Consider the following 20,546-nt stretch of genomic DNA (forward strand, 5'->3'; position numbering starts at 1 on the left):
ATTATAAGAACAAAAACCATGAAACTTTTTGGTAAAAGGAGTTATTTATAAAATATTTCATGTATAATTATGATCAACTTCTACAATATTGTTTCGAGCATTCGCTCTCATCCATATATATATTAATATTATACATTGGGGACTCCAATGAGTGATAGTCAATTTAGAATTCCAATTAGGAATTGTTATAAACTCGAATGCCAGAAAGTAAAAAAATATTTTTGATGTTTTTCACTTTCACTTTTTGTTCATGCGGAGATCAGGCGATCTCAAGATAAAAGTGTTTAAGGGGTGGTCGCCATCTTCAAGAATTTTACGTAATTTCCTAAAGAAAGATTTTTCTACAAGCTCATCGAAATCCCCAACATCATTTGTTGATTTCTGGGCCTTATTTTTTAGTCTGTTTAACTCTTTTTTGTTCACTGCAAGGCAGTTGCCTCCCCAAACCACAATGCAAAATATGATAACACTTTCCATGATTGATCTGTAGAGTGAAGTACAGAGAGTTTTATCTATTTTGAATTGCCTCAATTTGAAAAGAAAATGCATACGTTTATTAACTTTTGGTTTACGTTTTTAACGCTCGGTCCACAGCAACTTATCCAGGTATTTATAGTAGTGGTCCTTTAACCTGAGTGGTTCAATCGGTTTCTTTACTTTCATAAATTCAATAACTAACTCCTTTGTCTTGCTGACATTAAGCTGACATCACACCAAGACACAAATTTATCTATTTCAGTTTTTAATGCCTCCTCATTGCTATGAGTGATAAGACCTTGAAGTGCAGTGTCATCAGCAAATTTTATGAGAGGCACGCTTGGATCTTGACTTCGACAGTCGTTTATGTATACTGTGTAGAGTACCAGGGATAATATGCAGCTCTGAGGGGCTCGGGTGTTGGTTTTTGCCTTTTTTGTGGATCTGTTGTCACCAACCTGGACGTATTGTACCCTGTCAGTCAGAAATTCAAGAATCTAAGCAATAATACGATTACACACACCCAAGGTACCCATAAAATTACAAGTTTTTATAAATAAATAAATAGGCAAATGAATAATTGAATTCGTTAAATTCTTATTTAGTTCTTACAGAATTAAAAAGTCTTGACACTGGAAGGGATAAAAGTTTTCTGCTGTCTCTCACTCCTTTTCTGTACAAACGACTACTTTCACAGTTAACTATTTGATGCTGAAGAGGATGGGTGTTGCCCTCTAATATTATGTTCCTATGGCCCAAGTATCAACGCCCCAAGTATAATGCTTTTTCTTTTTCTCTTATTTCAGGCACTTTTCTTAGCCAACAAGGAATACAACCATGTTATGCCAGTTTACTGTTTTGACCCGCGCCACTTTCAAGGAACATACCATTACAATTTTCCCAAGACAGGCAGACACAGAGCCAAATTCTTACTGGAATGCATCACAGACCTTAAATCAAATCTACAGTCCAGAGGAGGGTGATAATGATTTTTTAACATACTATATTCACCATTTAGGATTGTCTTAATGATAACTGCATATGGTTTTGTGACTGCTTGAAAGATTGAATAGGCCAGGAAATTATTTATAAACATGAGAACGTGTAGGCAAATAAGGGCTCAAACCGTGGTGTCGTTTTAGTATTGTCTACATATTATTATTAGTATATTAGTTAATATATAGTTAGAGTAAAGTATATAGAAGTTAGTAGTAGTAATTATATATTAAATTATTTATATTATTATTATTATTATTATTATTATATTATTATTATATATTAATTATTATTATTTTTTTATTATTTTATTATTATTATATTATCATCATTATTATTATTATTATTATTATTATTATTATATTATTAGTAGTAGTAGTAGTAGTAGTAGTAGTAGTAGTAGTAGTAGTAGTAGTAGTAGTAGTAGTAGTAGTAGTAGTAGTATTAGTATCATTATTATTATTATTATTATTATTATCATCACATCATCATCATCATCATCATCATCATCATCATCATCATCATCATCATCATCATCATTATTATTATTATTATTATTATTATTATTATTATTATTATTATTACAAACTTCAAATAATATTTTCTGCAGTGATCTTGTAGTGAGGATGGGAAAACCAGAAAATGTGATTCCAGAACTTGTTACGAAGCTCAACCTTGGGAAAGACACTTTAGTCTTGTTACAAAAAGAGGTTGGTTGACTGATTTTTGCAATACATCGGACCTTTTATTTACTTCATAATCAATTTTATGCTGATTCTGATGTGTGACATTATTATGGTAACAGAAGATAAGTTAACGTTGATGTTCCCATGACTACCTAACCATGACATTTGATTTGGTACTGATATCTAACCTATAAGGGTGTGATGACTGGATGATGAGCGTTCGTTTCACGAAGCAAAGGGACATGTATTGATCCCGGATGCAGTTCAATTTTTTTTTTTCACTCCATGAAGGACCCATCTTCTGTGTATTACAACAAAGACAGAGAAACAAATTAACTCTTATCTTCCTCATTGTGTGAACTTTGAATTTTGATAGCTAACGCTTCCTGAAACAAATGTAAGCTGCAGATTTTGTACAATATTAAATTCACTTACATCACTTTTTTTTTTTAATCCAATTGTTGCTTTATTAAATATTATGCTCTGTTTTAAGTTCAAGTTTCAAGTGTGTAATATTTATATCATTTTGTCAAATAGTAATAGTTTAACATTGTTACTTTCATACTATATATATTTAAAAAATAATTAATATGATTTTAAATTTTTATTCATTTGTTTAGATCGCAATGCATATCCATATCATGCATATGTTTTTTTTAACACTTATATCTGTGCACAAATTATTATTATTATTATTATTATTACTGTCATTATTTTTAAGCAAAACACGTTTCAATGAAAATATATAGTTCCGAAAACGAAAACTTCGAAGTCTGGTTTACCAATATGACACCAATTTTTCTTGTTTCAACTCTGACCTCAAAGAGGTCTTCAGTCAGGAGTGGGAAGTTGAGGGGGGGGGGTGATGCAATGAAACTGTACATGTGATGAATTTTGATTAAGACTTAAGAAAATTAAATTTATAAAGGATGGCAGAATAGTAATCCTGAGAAAACCTTCTCACATTTTGATGCTTTGCAGGTGACAGAGGAAGAAACGAATGTAGAACAAGCCTTAGAATCGAATCTCACTGTGAAAGTGACGACTGTGTGGGGTCATACTCTACATCATTTGGATGACTTGCCCTTCCAACCTAGAAGGTATGACCATAAAGTAAAGATGAACATTAACTCACTCAACCCTAACACCGACTATATCCGTAGTTTACCCGGGTTACTTTTACCCCATGCCTATTTATTACGTTTTTCTGAGACAAATTTTAGGCGTAGTATCAAAGCTAATGTTTTTAGTTTTTACGTGTTAATGGTGGTTGAATAAAACTATCCATGTACATGCTCATTTTAATACATTTCTTTCCAATTTTGAAAAGTAGCGAAAATCTCTTGTATTGAGTGAGTTAATATAGTGCATCATAATTTTTTCACCATGCTCAATTCTTTTAATAATTAATCAATTCATCTAGAAGGGTATAAGCAATTTCTTTTTTTAACTAGCACCAAAGCCAGTCACTGCCTGTTGCGAATTAAAAAAAAAAAAAATGGGCTTTATATAGCGAAATATCCACTTAATGTGCTCAAGGCGCTTTACAAGGGGTCCCTGGTCAACAGCAACATTTAACATGTAGGACGGGACGTGACGCCTGTTAGGCAATATTACAATTTTTCGGACAAAGACAACGCTGTTAACGGCCAGGTACTCATTTTACACCTGAGTACGGTGAGAGAATGTGAGTAAAGAACCTTTTCCAAGGACTCAACTATGCGCCGAGGGCGAGGCTCGAACCCAGGACCTTCCGATCCGAAAGCGAGTGTCATACCACTAGACCACATAGCCGCACATTATTAATTACTCATTTTCACACTTGAGTCAAGATTGCTATTGTATGTAAAGCGTTTTACCGGAGGACATAACACTATGACTCAAGTAAAGTGATCATTGTCATTCATGCAATCGTCGACCATGCTCAATGTTGCTTGATTCTGTTACAAGACCTGGAAACTTTCAATTTTACTCTGATAGGATGTCATGTCAAATCTTACCAAGAATATCTTTCACCAAGAGGGCTGAGACAACAATATGACTCTGGTTTCATTAAAATTAAGTCACAGTGCTACCATACTCTGAAATAGAAATGCAATTAAAGAATATTTTGGCCAGAAATCCCATACTTTAAATAGCTATCGATTACAAATAATCCTTATCATGTAAAAAAATCTCAAACTGGGATTTCAATGATCGATATTTGAAGGACAATAGCTCCGACCAAATAATTTTAAAATACAGATAGATGCATCAGTTAACTCATAATTTTAATCAGTATTTTTATTTATGTGGTCCAGACTGCCAGATATTTACACCCAATTCAGGAAAAATGTAGAAACCAACACCCCTGTACGTAAATGTTTCCAGTTGCCAGATAAATTGAAGCCCCTTCCCCAAAATTTGGACGCTGGAAGAATACCAACAATCCAAGAGCTTGGTTTAACAGGTGATTATGGAAGTTCAGAGATTCCGGTGGGACACCTCTTTCTTATACCAACAAAGCGCTTATTTGCGGCTATGATGTCTAATCGTATGACACTCGCTTTTGAATCGGAAGGTCCTGGGTATGAGCCTCGTGCTTGGCGCATAGTTGAGACCTTGGAAAAGGCTCTTTACTCACATTCTCTCACCGTACTCAGGTGTAAAATGAGTACCTGGCCTTTAACAGCGTTGTCTTTGTCCGAAAAATTGTAATATTGCCTTACAGGCGTCATGTCCCGTCCTACATGTTGAATGTTGCTGTTGGCCAGGGACCCCCTGTAAAGCGCTTTTAGCACATTTAGTGGATATTGCGCTATATAAAGCTCAATTATTTTATTTCATTATTTTTTCTGCGAGTTATTATTTCCAGTACAGATGATTTTTGATGACCCTTGACTTTTCAGAGGCTCTTAAATTCGAGATTTCAATAAAGTTTTTAATTTGCATCTTATTTATGTAATTTTCTTTGTTGCTATATTTTGTTGATGATCACCATCTCATTGAAATATAAAAACAAAAACAACAAAACAAAAACAAAGACACCCCAAATGTTAAATTTAGGAATATTCAATTGAAACATTGAGGCCCTTCGTGCCACTTGGCATGAAGAGGATTGGTAACAGATTATCACATGATTATACTCTTTAACAAAATCCTAAGAATTCAATTGTTATCAACTAATTTATAGCTAGTATAATTATTCGTAAAATGGGGTAGGTTAGTTTAAGACAAATGGGGTGCTTATCTGACAACATTTTGAGCCTCACTAATTGTGACATAACATCTGGTTCCTCACTTTGTATCCTGAAAGCACTGGGATTGAGTCTCATTTACTGTATTATTATTGTGTTGCTGTTATTCTTATCAAACATGTCCTTCATACGGTCTGGGTGGGGATCCTAACTTCCCAAAGTGGGCAGGGAGGTACTGTGTCTTCTATCCCCTTATATCTGTTATCCAACATGCTTTCTGTCTTTGTCTTGGAATGAGATTACTTGTTTTTTTCCAGGCCCTCATCATTCATCGGTGTCATGGCTGGGAGGGAAACAGTCAAATGCATAGTTATTGTTTTGGGAGATGATATTTTTTTTCATCTAAATCATCTCTCTGTCATGTATTATTATATTTGTTATTTTTGTATTATGTATAATGTAAGCATTTGAGTGTATTCCTCTTTGTTGGATTTTGTTCTTGTGTCTGGATGAGACATAGGTGATCTCAAACTAAGTACATGGCTGGTATCCTCTTGGATTCTACATCTGATCCCTATTTGTTCTCAGTTCCCCTTTGTCTTACTTTCTCTTGGGTGCTTTAATTGTAATTCCAGAACCTTTTACGATCCCATTTTCTTCCTTTTTACTGGTGCTGAAATAACCTAAATGTGTTGCAAGTGCCGTAAAACCCTTAAAAAACAAACAAAACAAACCTTCATACGGTGACAAAATAATGATGGTTGTGCATTGAATACTTTTTGCATTTAAATTTAACGGTTTCATGGATATATTCTACATGTCTACCTCGTCGAATCATATGTTAATTTTAATTACTGTCTCCCGTGGTCCAATTCCTCAGAACCAGAGATACAACCCAATTCCTCCTTTCCTTTCCATGGGGGAGAGTCAGCCGCTTTAGAAAGACTCCAGCATTATCTCTGGGGATCTGACAATGTGGCCACTTACAAAGAGACCCGCAATGGCATGATTGGAGCAGAATACTCCACTAAGTTTTCAGCATGGTATACCTTCACCTTCATCCTCACTTACCTTTTATATTAAAAGAAAAAAATTATAATTGACATCTATAATTTTCACCATGGTATACCTTCATCCTTATTTACTTTTTATATTAAAAGAAAAATAGTCTAATTGACATCTATAATTTTCACCATGGTATACCTTCATCCTTATTTACTTTTTATATTAAAAGAAAAAAATTCTAATTGACACCTATAATTTTCAGCAGACGGTGTGCCTTCGTTTACTAAAAAAATTTCAAAACATTATATCACTTATTCTGATACTCAATATCATAATGAAATGTACATTTGTCATAACCATTTTTGCTTAATCTTTTCTTATATTTACTAGAATTTTTTTTTTATTCAATCCATTGTTAATAAGTGAGTCAATGGCATTTTATTGGGTGGTGACTGTTTCCTCTGATCCAAATTACTTAAACTCATTAATAACAGTGACTCTAACCAATGTCGTAAGTGCAACTTTTAGTACATGTAATCTATATTTATCCAGTGGCCATCACTCAATTCAAAAATGGGATGGGGGGGGGGGGGGGGGGGGGGGGGGGGGGGGGGGGGGGGGGGGATGGTTTGTTTTATGGAGTAGTGTGGAGCGCCGTGGTGAAGTGATTCTGTGAAAAAAATGATTTTCCAATTTTTATAGTTATTAATTTATGACCATTAATTTATATTAATTTTTTTTTTAATAGACCTAGACAACTTAGAAATCAATCAGGAATTGAGTCAGCATTCAGCAGTTCTCACCTGTCATGCAAATTGAATTGTTAAGTATTGCCTTTTATATGCCACTTTATTAAGCCTTAAGATATATTCTGAAAAATATCTACATTGAAATATATTCTTAAAATTATTTTTAAAATTTTGCCAGGTTAGCCCATGGATGCATTTCACCCAGACAAATCTACTGGGAGGTGAAAAAATATGAGAGTGAACGAACAGCCAATCAGTCAACATATTGGGTTATTTTTGAACTTCTCTGGCGTGATTATTTCCGGTTCGTTGCCATGAAATATGGAAACAAATTATTCCACTCTTCAGGTAATGACACATCTTTAATTGTTGTCTCTATAAATGGTTATAGTTCCATTGTCTTGTAGACTTTCAGAGCCACTAGACTTATGGAGGGAGAACGGATTATAACACTTGCTTGCTGCCTCTTTGATGGGACATTAGTATCTCCTTTCGAAGTGACAATTCAGACTCGAGTCTGAATAGTCTCCCGTGGCTATTTGGACTCAAACTCCAATGTGCGTACGCATACAGAGGGGAGTACAACATAATGTGGGCAGTATAGGCAGAGGGTGGAACTGATAAAGAGTTCAGAAGAAATTATGTTTTTATTTGGACATTGTGCTATGTTATTAGAAAAGCTTTTCATTTATAACAATTACTTTGACTTTTGTTACTTTTGAACAGTTTTAACTCTTTTTTTTAAATTTCTATCTGGGCTTCCCATAGATCTAAGATTTTGTCTTTCTCGTCAAATAAAGGGGGTTTAGACTACCTAATACATTAATGATATTTACTAAAATCGTAATCTTGATTTGCATTAATTTTACGAAATTATCAATAATTAAATATTAAAAAAAAACCAACAAACAAACTAATCCTATACTGCCACGGGATACTGTTCAGACTAGTCCGAATAATCTGTTGATTGCACATGCGCATTGGAATTGGAGTCCGAATAGCCACAGGAGACTATTCAGATTCGAGTCCGAATAGCCACAGGAGACTATTCAGATTTGAGTCCGAATAGCTGTAGCAATCTCCTTTTCTCCAGATCCCAGCTCCCAACACTACAGGCTGACACAGAGGGATCTGAATTAACATTTTTTTTTAAATTTAAAAATTGATCTTTTTTATAGCGCAATATCCACTAAACGTGCTCAAAGCGCTTTAAAAGGGGTCCCTGGTCAACAGCAACATTTAACATGTAGGACGGGACATAACGCCTGTTGGGCGATATTACAATTTTTCGGACAAAGACAACGCTGTTAACGGCCAGGTACTCATTTTACACCTGAGTATGGTGAGAGAATGTGAGTAAAGAGCCTTTTCCAAGGACTCAACTATGCACCGAGCGCAAGGTTCGAACCCAGGACCTTACGACCCGAAAGCGAGTGTCATACTACTAGACCACATAGCCGCACATCAACTGCATTTGGGACCGATCTTAATAATTAAAGAAAAGAGACCAGACAAGCGCAAAGAAAATAAGCAATTCCAAAATAAACATACTTGATACCATCCATGTGACCTTTTCTCGTATTAATTGACAAGTGACAGTACATCAATGTTTTAGACTTTCTCTCCTCTTTCATTTTCATTGTGTATCTAACACAACAACAATAATTTTTCTTTCACTCAATAGATCAATTTCTCTACTATTGTAATCCAAGTTAGAAGGTACAATACAATAATGAATGCTCAGAGCCTCTTTCCCACTCATTTTCCAGGAATCAAGGGAGGTCATGTCAGTTGGAAAAAGAATGTGCTTCACTTCAAGGCGTGGCAAGGTTTGTCATTGTCAAAAAAAGTCCTGTCTTGTAATGGATCTTTTAATTACTCTTGTTAATAATAGTATTATTAGTGATGCATGGCATTTATCATGGCATAATCATCTGAATCACGCTCAATTATACTTGCCTGGCATATCATATTAATATCATGGTCACAATGACAGCAGTCTATTCTAAGCCATCCTGATTTCATTGAAACCCAATTTACATAGTGTTGCATACCTTGTGGGGGAAAGGTTGTCCTGTAGGTATTACCAGAAAATTGATGGGATATGTTGTAATTTTTATTTCTAAAAAATCTAGTTCCGCCTTTAAAGGAATAACCTATTCCTATACTGCAAGAAAAATCAATTATTGTGATTTGTGTATTTTTTCTTATGTTACTGTTTTTAACTCTGCCTTTTTCCTCTTACTAGAGGGACATACAGGTGTGCCATATGTTGATGCCAATATGCGAGAGATGGACGCCACAGGGTTTATGTCAAATCGAGGAAGACAGGTAAGTAGAGTGTTAAGGATATAGATTTTGTGATGTGGATTTTTTTATGACCCCCTGTCCAACTAGATGAGTCTGTTAAATCTGGCAGTAAGCACTTCCTGTTCGAAAAATGTTCTTATCTTAATTGAATCAAGCAATTGCTACCATCTGTTTAAAGCTAAAGAAACGGGGACAACTCAATGTCCAATAGACAGATAGCCACGCACGCCTCTCCGACAGTCGTCATAATGTAAACAATGGCAGTGATTGGTAAATATAGCAAAATTCACAGGTTTTACTATCGATGGTATGCGTCTAAGTAAAAATCTATCGCTTGATCAATAGGACAAACACAGAAAACTATGTGTAAACTTAACTGTTAATAATATGATCGAGAAAATTGTGTGATTACTAGTCATCCATTTGGCATTATAAAAAAACAATAACAATGATCAGAGAGAGGTCAATATCATACACATTATTGTTTATAAACAATCAATATGTTTGTCCGAGCATGTGTGTACAAATTCCATGTTTTGATTGGTCAAAAATCTACCGGTTAACCCTCTCCTTACCAACTATAGGAAAGTCGTCACATACATTACGATACAAACCAACATTTTTTTTATTCAAATTTCTATTTTACATCATAAAATTTAAAGAAAATGAACAGTGTATTGTAGAGCATGTTTTGCTAAAGAACTGATGTATGGCAAGAACTTTACTGTTATTGTGTTTGAGTAATAAAAAATCTAGTTGGGTGTGTGAAGTTTTTGGGGAACATTCTGAAAATGGCTGGTAAGGAGAGAGTTAATAGTCTCATGGCTCAGAGGAATTATGTACTTTTTAAAAAGAGTATGTTGAGCTTAGGCATGTGCGGTGATTTTTTTCCTTAGACAATCAGTTAGTTTCTCACATCATAAGGATAGGCTTGTCTAACATTCACCTTCCACATGTCCGACAATTGATAATAAAGCTATAGGCCTATTGGTACTAATGACGAGACATCCACAATCAATCATTTAAAATGAAATCAAGACTTCATAAAACTCTCAAAAAAAAACCAAAAAAAACAACACACACATACAAAGCTCACATACTATCACACACGCACACACACACACACATACATACATACATACAATACATACACACATAACTCGACCCTCTCACCTCTAATTAGTGGATTCTTGGAAGATTCGCATCGGATACAGCATGTCATTTTGAAAATGCTTACCATGTCCTATAATATTGCTATTCAGATAGTTGTCAATTCCAGCCGTGGCTTTTTCTATACCTCCTAACATGGGGATGGAAAACAGTTTATTATCTTAGTAGGTTGTGATGAAACAAGTAGGCTCGTGGAACCAGAGGCAGCTCTCTCTTTCCCCTCACGTCACACCTAGCCATTTGTTTTGTTAGAGGCTAGAGGTCAATAGAAAAGGCCATAAGCACAATAAAAACTACATCCCATGCTTTTTCTTCTACCTTTACCATTTGGTTATTAGGCTACTTTTCCCGATTTTTCATTAAAATTTATGGCTGCATTTGGTTTAAACTTAGGAATATTTTGTAGACGTTCGTCTTACTTTCCTTTGCATTATTATAGGCACTTATATTATATGTCCATAAAGAAAAGCTGAAATTTAGAAATGTGCTTAATAATTGTTAATGTTTAATTTTAATTATTGCATCATATCATCATTGTCCTATCAATTATCAATTAATGTTTAGCTTTTAATTGTATTTATTTCTTTCTTGCAAATATTATCACATCTTGTAATTATTATTTTTTTTCTGACATTGCCCCATCTTAACTTCTTTTTAAGAGAGACTGTCTTTAAGTGATATCTTGTTCTTCCCCCCCCCCCCCCCCCTCTATCAACCCAGAATGTGGCCAGTTTCTTGACCAAGGACTTAGAGCTAGACTGGAGATTGGGAGCGGAGTGGTTCGAGTCCATGCTGGTGAGAGAACACTTGTTTCATATGTCATGTTATTTACTTTGTCAATATTATAAATACCAATCCCCCCCCCCCCCCCCCAACAATTCTTGTGGTCTTCATCCTTAGCATATCACCAATATACGTTCTCTCTCTCTCCCCCTCCCTCCCCTCCCCCCCCCCCCCCCCCCCCCCTCTCTTTCTCTCTCTCTATTTATCTATCTCTCTCTCCCCAATTAAAGGAAAAGCACAGTTTATGTTTATAGCTCCAAGTAAGTTTTTAATTTTACAAAAGTTTAGATATAAAATGAACCATTCAAATTTAAGATCAAAATTAAGGGTAAAGACTAATTATATTTCCGATATTTCCTCTTAACAGATCGATCACGATGTTTGTAGTAACTATGGTAACTGGTTGTATAGTGCAGGGATTGGAAATGACCCCAGGGAAAACAGAAAGTTCAACGTAGTGAAGCAAGGCTTGGACTATGATGGCGACGTAAGTTTTGCGCTGGAGACAAACGAGTTTTTTTATTTTTTTATTCCCTTGTCTGTTTCCACCATGTAACACAATGAATCAATTATTTACTCTCTGAATAACACGCAATTTCAGGGTTTTTTATTTTTTTATGGGTTTTTTTGCACATACCTTACTTACAAAAACTATATGATATGGTGATCCAATAAAGAAATCTTGATACTTTTAGAAACATCTTTTTTAAGTTGAAATGATGACTTCCATTGGTAATAAATTAAGAAGTTAAATACAGTGTCAAAAGTAAATGCACCTGCCGCACTTATTTTGCTTTACATTTGGAAACATATGGTTTGATCCAAAAAATAAATATTAGTATCAGATATTCTACATCACCTATAAATAATTATGTATATATCCGTGGTTTCATTAGGCTCATTCACTTCCCAACGGTTTGTGATTAGAAAGCAGAAGAAAACAAAAACTGACATTGCTTGACGTTTGAGTTAAAATATCTGTCAATTGATCTTGATCATTATTGGTTGTCAGAGCGTCAAAAGGAAATTGTCGACCACCTTTGATGGCATGTGGCTTAGATGTTGACTCTTAATCACTTCCATATGTTGTTGGGTAATGTGTTAATCTCTTAATTTGAAGAAAAATAGAAAAGGAATGGAAAACTTAGAGGTGAATATAAAAAGTAGAAGAAAAGTAGTCCTTCAAAGCCATTAGGCCCATGGATCCGGAGTTTATTCCGGTTTCGATAACTTGAAACGGACAATACCAATTGCTTGCTATCCTTTGGATAGGATGCTAGTCTATCGCAAAGTACTTTCTGCCAGAGCTGACAGACCCAGTTACCAATTCACTGTTGGGTAGACAGAGGGATAAGAAAAAATTTCTCAACTGTACACAGGATCAATCTCAGTCCCTTTGCATGTGAAGCGAGTGCTCTGCCAATTGAGCTATCGGGACCTCCAGAGGTGAATATAAGATGTAGAAAAAATAAAACATTTAAAGGTCACATAATCTCATTGTGTCAAACATAAACAGTGGTATAATATTCTATTTTGAAGATCTATGGAGCTTGTATGTCTACTTTTCGTACTTTCTAATAAACAGGTAGAAAATGATGTATGTCTTTATCATCTCATGCTTTGGCACTTTGCTTGCAACCTATAGTTAGAAGGTTTGGATCTTACTATAAGTAGGCTACTTCCAAGTCGAGTCCATTGGAGAAGACTGTTAATTTGCATTTGTCACCAAACTCAGATGTAAAATAAGAGCCTGGCTGGTTACAACATTGATTTTGTTGAAAATAAATTACAGTACTTTCAAGCTGCATGTCTTCTCTTCCATGTTTGGTTTTGCTGTTTATTTAGGATATCAAGAAATGATCTCTATTGTCTTTTGGCACTTTTCTACTCACTTCATTTCTTGATATTATCAACATAAGTGCCTGCTCCACCAATTTTTCATGTTTGTTTAGGGCTGGTTGTAAAGCGCTTTGAGCACATATGGAGGATATTACAATTTATAAAAGCCCATGTCTTTATGCTTTAATTTCTAATATGTTCTTTGCTTCAGGGTGAATATGTCCGAATGTGGGTATCCGAGTTATCAAAGGTCAAGGGTGGCCAGGTCCACTGTGTGTGGACCATAAGCCAGATGGGCTTAGACACAGCAGGAGTGAGTCTTGGACAAACCTATCCACATCCTATTGTCATGGCACCAGAGTGGAGTCGACACGTCAACAGACCAGTAAGAAAAACTCTCTCTCTCTATCTCTCTCTTCCTCTACAAACAAATATACTTACACCAACTTTTCAGTTTATTTTATTGGGGGTCTAGTACTAAATCCAGTTGACTTCTTTCAGTGTAAAGTGGAGCACAGATATGAAGAAAAGAAATAGACAGAAAAAAATACTTCTTTATATCAGTTGTAGTTCTTTATTTCATTGAAGTTATAAAATAGGAGAAAAAATGGAGCACGAACAGGTGTTGGTATTTTCATCAATTTATTCTTAACGTGTTCGTTTTAGTATGCTGAAATGTACTTCCTAATCTTTTTAAAATTGGGCGCCTGCAACTCTTTTTTGATTTTGGTGACCAGTGCCTAATTTTGGTAACTTCTTCAAGACTAATTTTGGGCGACTACTCTATTCTGTTTAATTGTGATAACTTATAGTATAAAAATTTAGAAGTGAGCAGATAGAAAAGAGAACCAACATAATATAATATTGTCACTACTTTAATCAGATCTGTATTTCTAATTGACGACGTATGCTTGACTAAGTGCATGATGACCTTTCCAGTCTTTATTTGAATCACAACATTATTCATTTATTGTGATTATTGCAGGGTTCCTCCCGATCTGACGGAGGTCAAGGTAAAGGTGGTAGAGGTCAAGGCCATGGACAGGGTTCATCTAGGGGTTATGGTAATCAGTCGGCTGGCCAGAAGAGAGGAATTGATTTCTACTTCAAGAGCAGCAACCCACGTTGACTACATGTATGCAAGCACATTCTTTGATCTCAGGACGATCTGACCTTGTTAACATAGAGAACATTGATTGTGACAGTTGTGGCAGCATGTATGTGTGTGTTTGAGACTGAGAGAGAGAGAGAGAGAGAGAGAGAGAGAGAGAGAGAGAGAGAGAGAGAGAGAGAGAGGGAGAGAGAGAGAGTTACATATTATGTATAGTTTAAGTGCAATAATTCTGGCATTATTCTTTATATAAAATCTTAAACAATGATTTGTACGTTATGCCTGTGTCCCATTCTATAAAGAGGCCGTCTGTGGATGGCCAGTGAAACAAAAATCCTCATGATAATCTTACTTAGTTATCTCACCCCATTGTGATACCTTAGGATATAATTATATGAATAGGGTGCCGCAAACCTTTTTTTTTTTTTTAATTGGTTAATTTTTTAAAAATAGTTATGAACGTGATCCTACTCCTATAATAACGAAAATAATGTACATTTATAATTTGCAACTGAAGGGGTCCTGGGTGCTTCTACAATGAGAGTTATTTTTCATCCTGTGTGCATTTTTGGTTTGTAATTTTTGGTTAACTCACTCAAGCCTAACACCGACTATATCCGTTGTTTATCAGGGTTACTTTTACCCATGCCCATTTATTACATTTTTCTGAGACAAATTATAGACATAGTATCAAAGTTTAATTTTTACATGTTAATGGTAGTTGAATAAAACTATCTATTGCACATGCTCATTTTTAATACAATTTTTTTCCAATTTTGTAAAGCAGCAAATTTCTAGGAATGAGTGAGTTAAGCATCTAACTAGCATTGTTTTACTTTTTCCTAATTATTTGCTTTTTTAAGCATCCATGAGCAAATAGAATAATCTGTACAGTCTGCCGATATTTTTGCTAGGTTAGCAATGAATGGGGAGCGGTTATGAGGAAATTACTTTGGGATAGACAAACCTTCACCTCAGAAATTGGGATATATTTCATCTTCATGGGCCATATGGTTTGTGAGGACTGCTTTTCCAGAAAAATGAAGTTTTTCCGATATGAATCGTTGAGCATGGTGAACCACTTAAAAACATTCTGTACAAATACATATTAAAATAAAAATGGCATTGTACTTATCTATGTTCCAGTGTTTATAAAAATAAATTTAAATCTGGACCTGGATACAAAAGTTGTAAAAAAACCCTTCGTGTCTGTTACTAAAACTCGACAGGATGGCGGAGATGGAAAAAACAAAACAAGCACAAAATAATACTTTGAAAGATTCGTACAGGATGAAAACCATATTGTGTGGCAGGCTTCCACTCAGTGATTGTCTTCTGGAAAAAGCTGTTTTAAACACTGAATGGGGTCGCCTTTTATTGCTATTTATTCTTATCTGTGGGGCTAAAATTTATGTGTGATACCTCCCTTTGATTATGATGTTGAAGTGTTTTGTGAAATATGTTTGCAGTTTCTTGGTCGTTGGAGAGATTTTGAACACGTGCGAGTTTTGTGTTAAAATAGCTTACACCATTTGTGCATGACCTTTAATTTAATTCATATGTTTTTATCAATGAATGAATACTGGATTTTAGTTTTGTAGACATCGTGAACTAACAGTGAGAGCTCAAACTCAATGGTTGTAGCCCTCGTCCATCATTAGAACGAATTTGGTCTGTCATTATGTGTATAGATGTGATCTTTGATTTTATTTTTATATTAAGGCAGCATTTATTTTATGAATATAATGTAAGAAACTAGAATTAAACAAAATAGAAATATTATTATTGTTTTGAATCATCATGTTTTAACCATTATTTTGGTTTTTAACCATTATTTTGGTTCAGGATTTTTTTTTTTTCTCTCAAGTGAGCTTGATGGGATTCTCTGCCTCAACCTGGTGAACAAGAGGATCAAACTGGAACTTTGAGTCCAAATTATCAGAATAACAAAATTTATCTTATAATTAACAGTGAAAAAGCACATTTGCACAAGCTGCATATTTGTTCTCCTACGACTGTGGATATTGGGTCTATTTAATTAATATCCAAATTACCCATGTCTCGTTCTACATATTACGCGTTGCTGTCGGTCAGAGACCCTTTGTAAAGCGCTTTGAGCAGGTTTAGTGGATATTGCGCTCTATAGAAGCTTGGCTTTATTTTTATATCGAGACATCCCAGTTATATTTCTCTTCAATGTCTGGGAATTTATATATTTGTTTTAACACACTCTAACAAATCTGGGATCTCAATATCCAATATTGAAGGTTTTATTTTGAAAATTTCAAAAATCTGAGTTTTTCTTTCAAATCAATATTACAAATCAGCGTAACCAAACACTACAGAACTATCAGAAAGACGTGTATAAATCACAAGCTTCATTTCTTGTCATGACCATCTTGGTTGTCTTGTTTGTTCATCTCAGCCTCCTTGATCAACTGGTCCAGCTTGCCAATGTCTTTGATGGAGATTTGACCTGACCCACGTTTGGCGGCTTTAGGCTGAAGACATACAAAGTTTCAACATGTTAATTTAAAAATCCCTTAGAAACATTTTCAGTGAAAGGATATTTATTTAATTTTTAAAAAACAGTGAGGACGGGTATATTGACATTGTTGGGGTCACCATAAAATACCAATATATCAGTCCTTCCAAAAAAAAAAAAAAAAACCCGAAAGGGAAACAAATGGAAAATACAAGAAATCAAAAGGAAGATTTGGTGGCTTCTAAAAGGACAGACTTTGAAATTTATGACATTTCACTCTTTCTGAGTTTAAAAAGTAAGTTATTGTGGCCTGTTTCTAAAGGCCAGGAATCCACTGACAATGATGTTAAATAAGAAAGTTGGAAGCCCTGTATAGACATCGTAGAAAGCAACAGACGAAGTTGACAGCAGCACGACTGGAAAGTGGTCCTGACAGTTTTGTATCCTCTGCATTGGGATGTTCCAACAGCAACACGACATTGAACAAGACACATTTTTACTGTATTTGTTTTTATTGCCTCTATGAATCCTTGATTTGGCTATGAATTATTATTTATTTATTTTTATTTTTTTCACTTAAAATTGATATTTATATTGTAAAGTGCCCAGAGCTTGTGTTTTACACGTTTTACACGAGAATGAGCGCTATATAAATTGTGTATTATTATTATTATTATTATTATTATTATTATTATGTAATTAGTGTCGAATTGTATCGAGGCTGAGTACCAGTAATAGTGGTTCTGACCTTGCGGATAATGTCTCGAGATCCAGAAGCTAAGCATCATTTACGACATATATAAGAAAACTAGAGAATGACAGTAGGGGGGAGGGAGTAGGGATTAAGAGGTCTCAGTCTCTGATCAAGGATGATCAGAGGATTTCATTGGACAATAATTTCACATTTTCATTGGTTGTTAATTTGCTATCGTGTTTTACCTCACTGCAGCATATATATCATTCGCATCTTAGCCAAGTATAAATTGTTTTGTTTTGTTTTTTACCAAAACAAATTATGCTGATTTAATGGATCACGAGGCCGATGTAACCATCTTCTGGTGAAATGGATGCTGATATACAAGATCTTATTTTACTAATGTTATATAGTTTTAAAAAACAAGCCATCCAGCTTTCCCTTAACTCAGTCAATCCTAACACCGACTATATCCGTAGTTTACCCGGGTTAATTTTACCCCATGCCTATTTATTACATTTTTATGTGACAAAATAAGGCACAGGATCAAAGTTAATGTTTTTTGTTTTTGCATGTTAATGATAGTTGAATAAAATTTTCTATGTACATGCTCATTTTTAATACACTTCTTCCAATTTTGGAAAGTAGCAAAAATCTCTAGGATTGAGTGAGTTAACTGCTGCATTTAAACAGTCCATGGACTCCTCAAGCTGGTGACTTGATACCTCGATCAGGGATGTCCTTTTTCCAGCTCAAGCCCAAAAACTGGCTTTTTGAAATTTTCCAGCTGACCTTGTTCGATATTAGTGATGGATTTAATTCAGGTTATGATTAAGAGCCCAAAACTGTACCTCTACAATTAAATGACACCCGATAATCAGTATCAATTTCTAAAGCAAAACCTACCTGAGAAGGATCTGGTTTCCAGCCAATAAAATTGACAACTTGAAACGTAGCTGGAACGCCTTGGTCATTTCCATACATTTCTGTATAAAGAAAGAAAAAAACGGAGAAAGATTTATTTATAAAATTGAATGGGCAAAAAGAGTTTGATAGAAACTTAGAGAAATAAATTAGGGGGGATGTACACTTAAAAGGTGCAATGTGTTTCAGAGGGATCTTACGTTGTAAATTAATGAAAGAAAAATATATTGAAGTTATAATAAAATGTAAGGGGAAAATATGAAAAGGTGTGTATGATTCATGGCTGTATAAACCAGAAAGAAATTACTATAATTTATAATAACAAAAAAAAACAACAAAAAAGTTTCGTAAAAAAAAAAACAGGTTTTGTTTTTATGAAATATAAGAACAATATATATATCTTCATACCTGTATGTGTAGGTAAGGAATTTCAAAGGCTTACTTAATAGTAGAGATGGGATTTTTCCTTTTCATAACAAATATTTAATACTACAAAACAACAATTGTTAAGATGTAGGTGGTGAAAATCATCTACAATGTATTTTTCCTTTTCATAACAAATATTTAATACTACAAAACAACAATTGTTAAGATGTAGGTGGTGAAAATCATCTACAATGTATTTTTCCTTTTCATAACAAATATTTAATACTACAAAACAACAATTGTTAAGATATAGGTGGTGAAAATCATCTACAATGTATTTTTCCTTTTCATAACAAATATTTAATACTACAAAACAACAATTGTTAAGATGTAGGTGGTGAAAATATCTACAATGTACGAAAACTTCTGGTGTAAGAGGAAAAGAATAAGAGCAGTTAATATTGAGAATTGATTTTCATGTCAAAAATGAGACAATTTAAGGGGGAATTCATACAGTCGCACAGAGGTGAGACAAAGCATACGAATTTGCTTTGTTGACTTAGCAGCTCTGTTTGCGAAACAAAATTCATTTTCAGATTTGTGGGATTCTTGGTATTCGTCATATAAGTAGAATCTCATCTGGCGAGGTTACCTACCTTTGTAGATAGAAGCTGCAGCTATCATGGTGTCCCTGTGCAGTAAAGACTTTCTATTCCAGGAGCAGTTGTTCTCAGCCATACCTTTCAGAAAACAGAAAGTATTGTAAGACGTTATCTGTTTCTTTTCCATGCTCAGTTCAAAATAAATTAACATTAATTTTTATCTTTTTGCTTACATAAATTCTTAGGCTTTCAGCACTCTGTATAATAATAATAATAATAATAATAATAATAATAATAATAATAATAATAATAATAATAATAATAATAATAATAATAAAATGAATATATATCGCGCCTAGTTCCAATCAAAATTGTTTACAAGTGCTTTACATCAACACATCATATATCATACAGATATATAGAAATAACATGTTAAAAACCACATAGATATGACAATAAAATATATTATAATAAAATACATACTGAGAGTCAAAATTATATTATAACAATATGATGACAATAATAATAACAATAAGAATGCATATGTCATGCAAACAATTATCACAAGTATCACCAAAAGCCCATCAATATATCACTACAAATTTATAAAGCAATGCATCGGAAACAACAACAGATCTTCCCAAAAAGAGACTTTCAATTCCGGGAGAAGGGGGAGGGGGTCCCTATAATTTTTCGACTGGAAATTAAGCAATCAAGAGAACTAGATTAACGATGGAATGGAGCTCGATCCAAAATCTGAAGTAACGAATTATAATTTTCAACTACCACACTCATTCATCTAAACAAACCACAAGAGGTGAAAACACAATAGAGTGGTGCAACATGGTAACAACAGTACAAAAATTGTATGGAGTTAGAGCAATATTGTGTTGACTAACACCTGCCTACTCTGTATAACAACTTGTGATTAACTCCAACAACTTCATGCCCTCAAATGACTACGATTATGAGGTGGAGAGTGCATTTTATATGGATGATACATGCAATACATTTACAGTTGTAGTTGGAACATATGACTTCATGAGATGTTCCATGAACAATGGGCATAATCTGCTTTGACCCAATATCGTTTTCATCTAACAAAAGTATTGATTTTGTTTAAGTATAAATATTGATTGGTGCAATAACTCACAAGAGGGGAGAAAAAAAAAA

At 34.3% G+C, this 20,546-nt stretch overlaps 2 protein-coding genes across 3 annotated transcripts in view; one reads left to right on the forward strand and one right to left on the reverse strand.

The window, feature by feature from the left end:
• The window catches only part of LOC144966106 (cryptochrome DASH-like), a 17,374-nt gene extending 1,290 nt beyond the window's left edge, over nt 1-16,084 (forward strand). The window contains exons 2-14 of one of the 2 annotated variants that reach the window (XM_078902204.1): nt 740-1,005; nt 1,284-1,456; nt 2,084-2,183; nt 3,141-3,259; nt 4,460-4,608; nt 6,216-6,378; nt 7,268-7,437; nt 8,859-8,918; nt 9,338-9,420; nt 11,290-11,364; nt 11,720-11,839; nt 13,403-13,576; nt 14,177-16,084. In XM_078902204.1, coding sequence (XP_078758330.1) covers nt 1,320-1,456; nt 2,084-2,183; nt 3,141-3,259; nt 4,460-4,608; nt 6,216-6,378; nt 7,268-7,437; nt 8,859-8,918; nt 9,338-9,420; nt 11,290-11,364; nt 11,720-11,839; nt 13,403-13,576; nt 14,177-14,320 — 1,494 coding nt within the window. In that variant the 5' untranslated portion in view covers nt 740-1,005; nt 1,284-1,319 and the 3' untranslated portion in view covers nt 14,321-16,084. The remainder of the gene's footprint in view (nt 1-739; nt 1,006-1,283; nt 1,457-2,083; nt 2,184-3,140; nt 3,260-4,459; nt 4,609-6,215; nt 6,379-7,267; nt 7,438-8,858; nt 8,919-9,337; nt 9,421-11,289; nt 11,365-11,719; nt 11,840-13,402; nt 13,577-14,176) is intronic. The other variant, XM_078902194.1, reaches the window with a different exon arrangement.
• The window catches only part of LOC144966115 (arginine-hydroxylase NDUFAF5, mitochondrial-like), a 17,739-nt gene continuing 10,938 nt past the window's right edge, over nt 13,746-20,546 (reverse strand). The window contains exons 9-11 of the mRNA XM_078902214.1: nt 19,428-19,511; nt 18,388-18,467; nt 13,746-16,803 (exon numbers count right to left, since the gene is read on the reverse strand). Coding sequence (XP_078758340.1) covers nt 16,681-16,803; nt 18,388-18,467; nt 19,428-19,511 — 287 coding nt within the window. The 3' untranslated portion in view covers nt 13,746-16,680. The remainder of the gene's footprint in view (nt 16,804-18,387; nt 18,468-19,427; nt 19,512-20,546) is intronic.

This window comes from Berghia stephanieae, chromosome 1 (genome assembly GCF_034508935.2).
Source record: "Berghia stephanieae isolate SIO BIC M18660-M18661 chromosome 1, UCSD_Bste_1.3, whole genome shotgun sequence".
Classification (NCBI taxonomy): domain Eukaryota; kingdom Metazoa; phylum Mollusca; class Gastropoda; order Nudibranchia; family Aeolidiidae; genus Berghia; species Berghia stephanieae.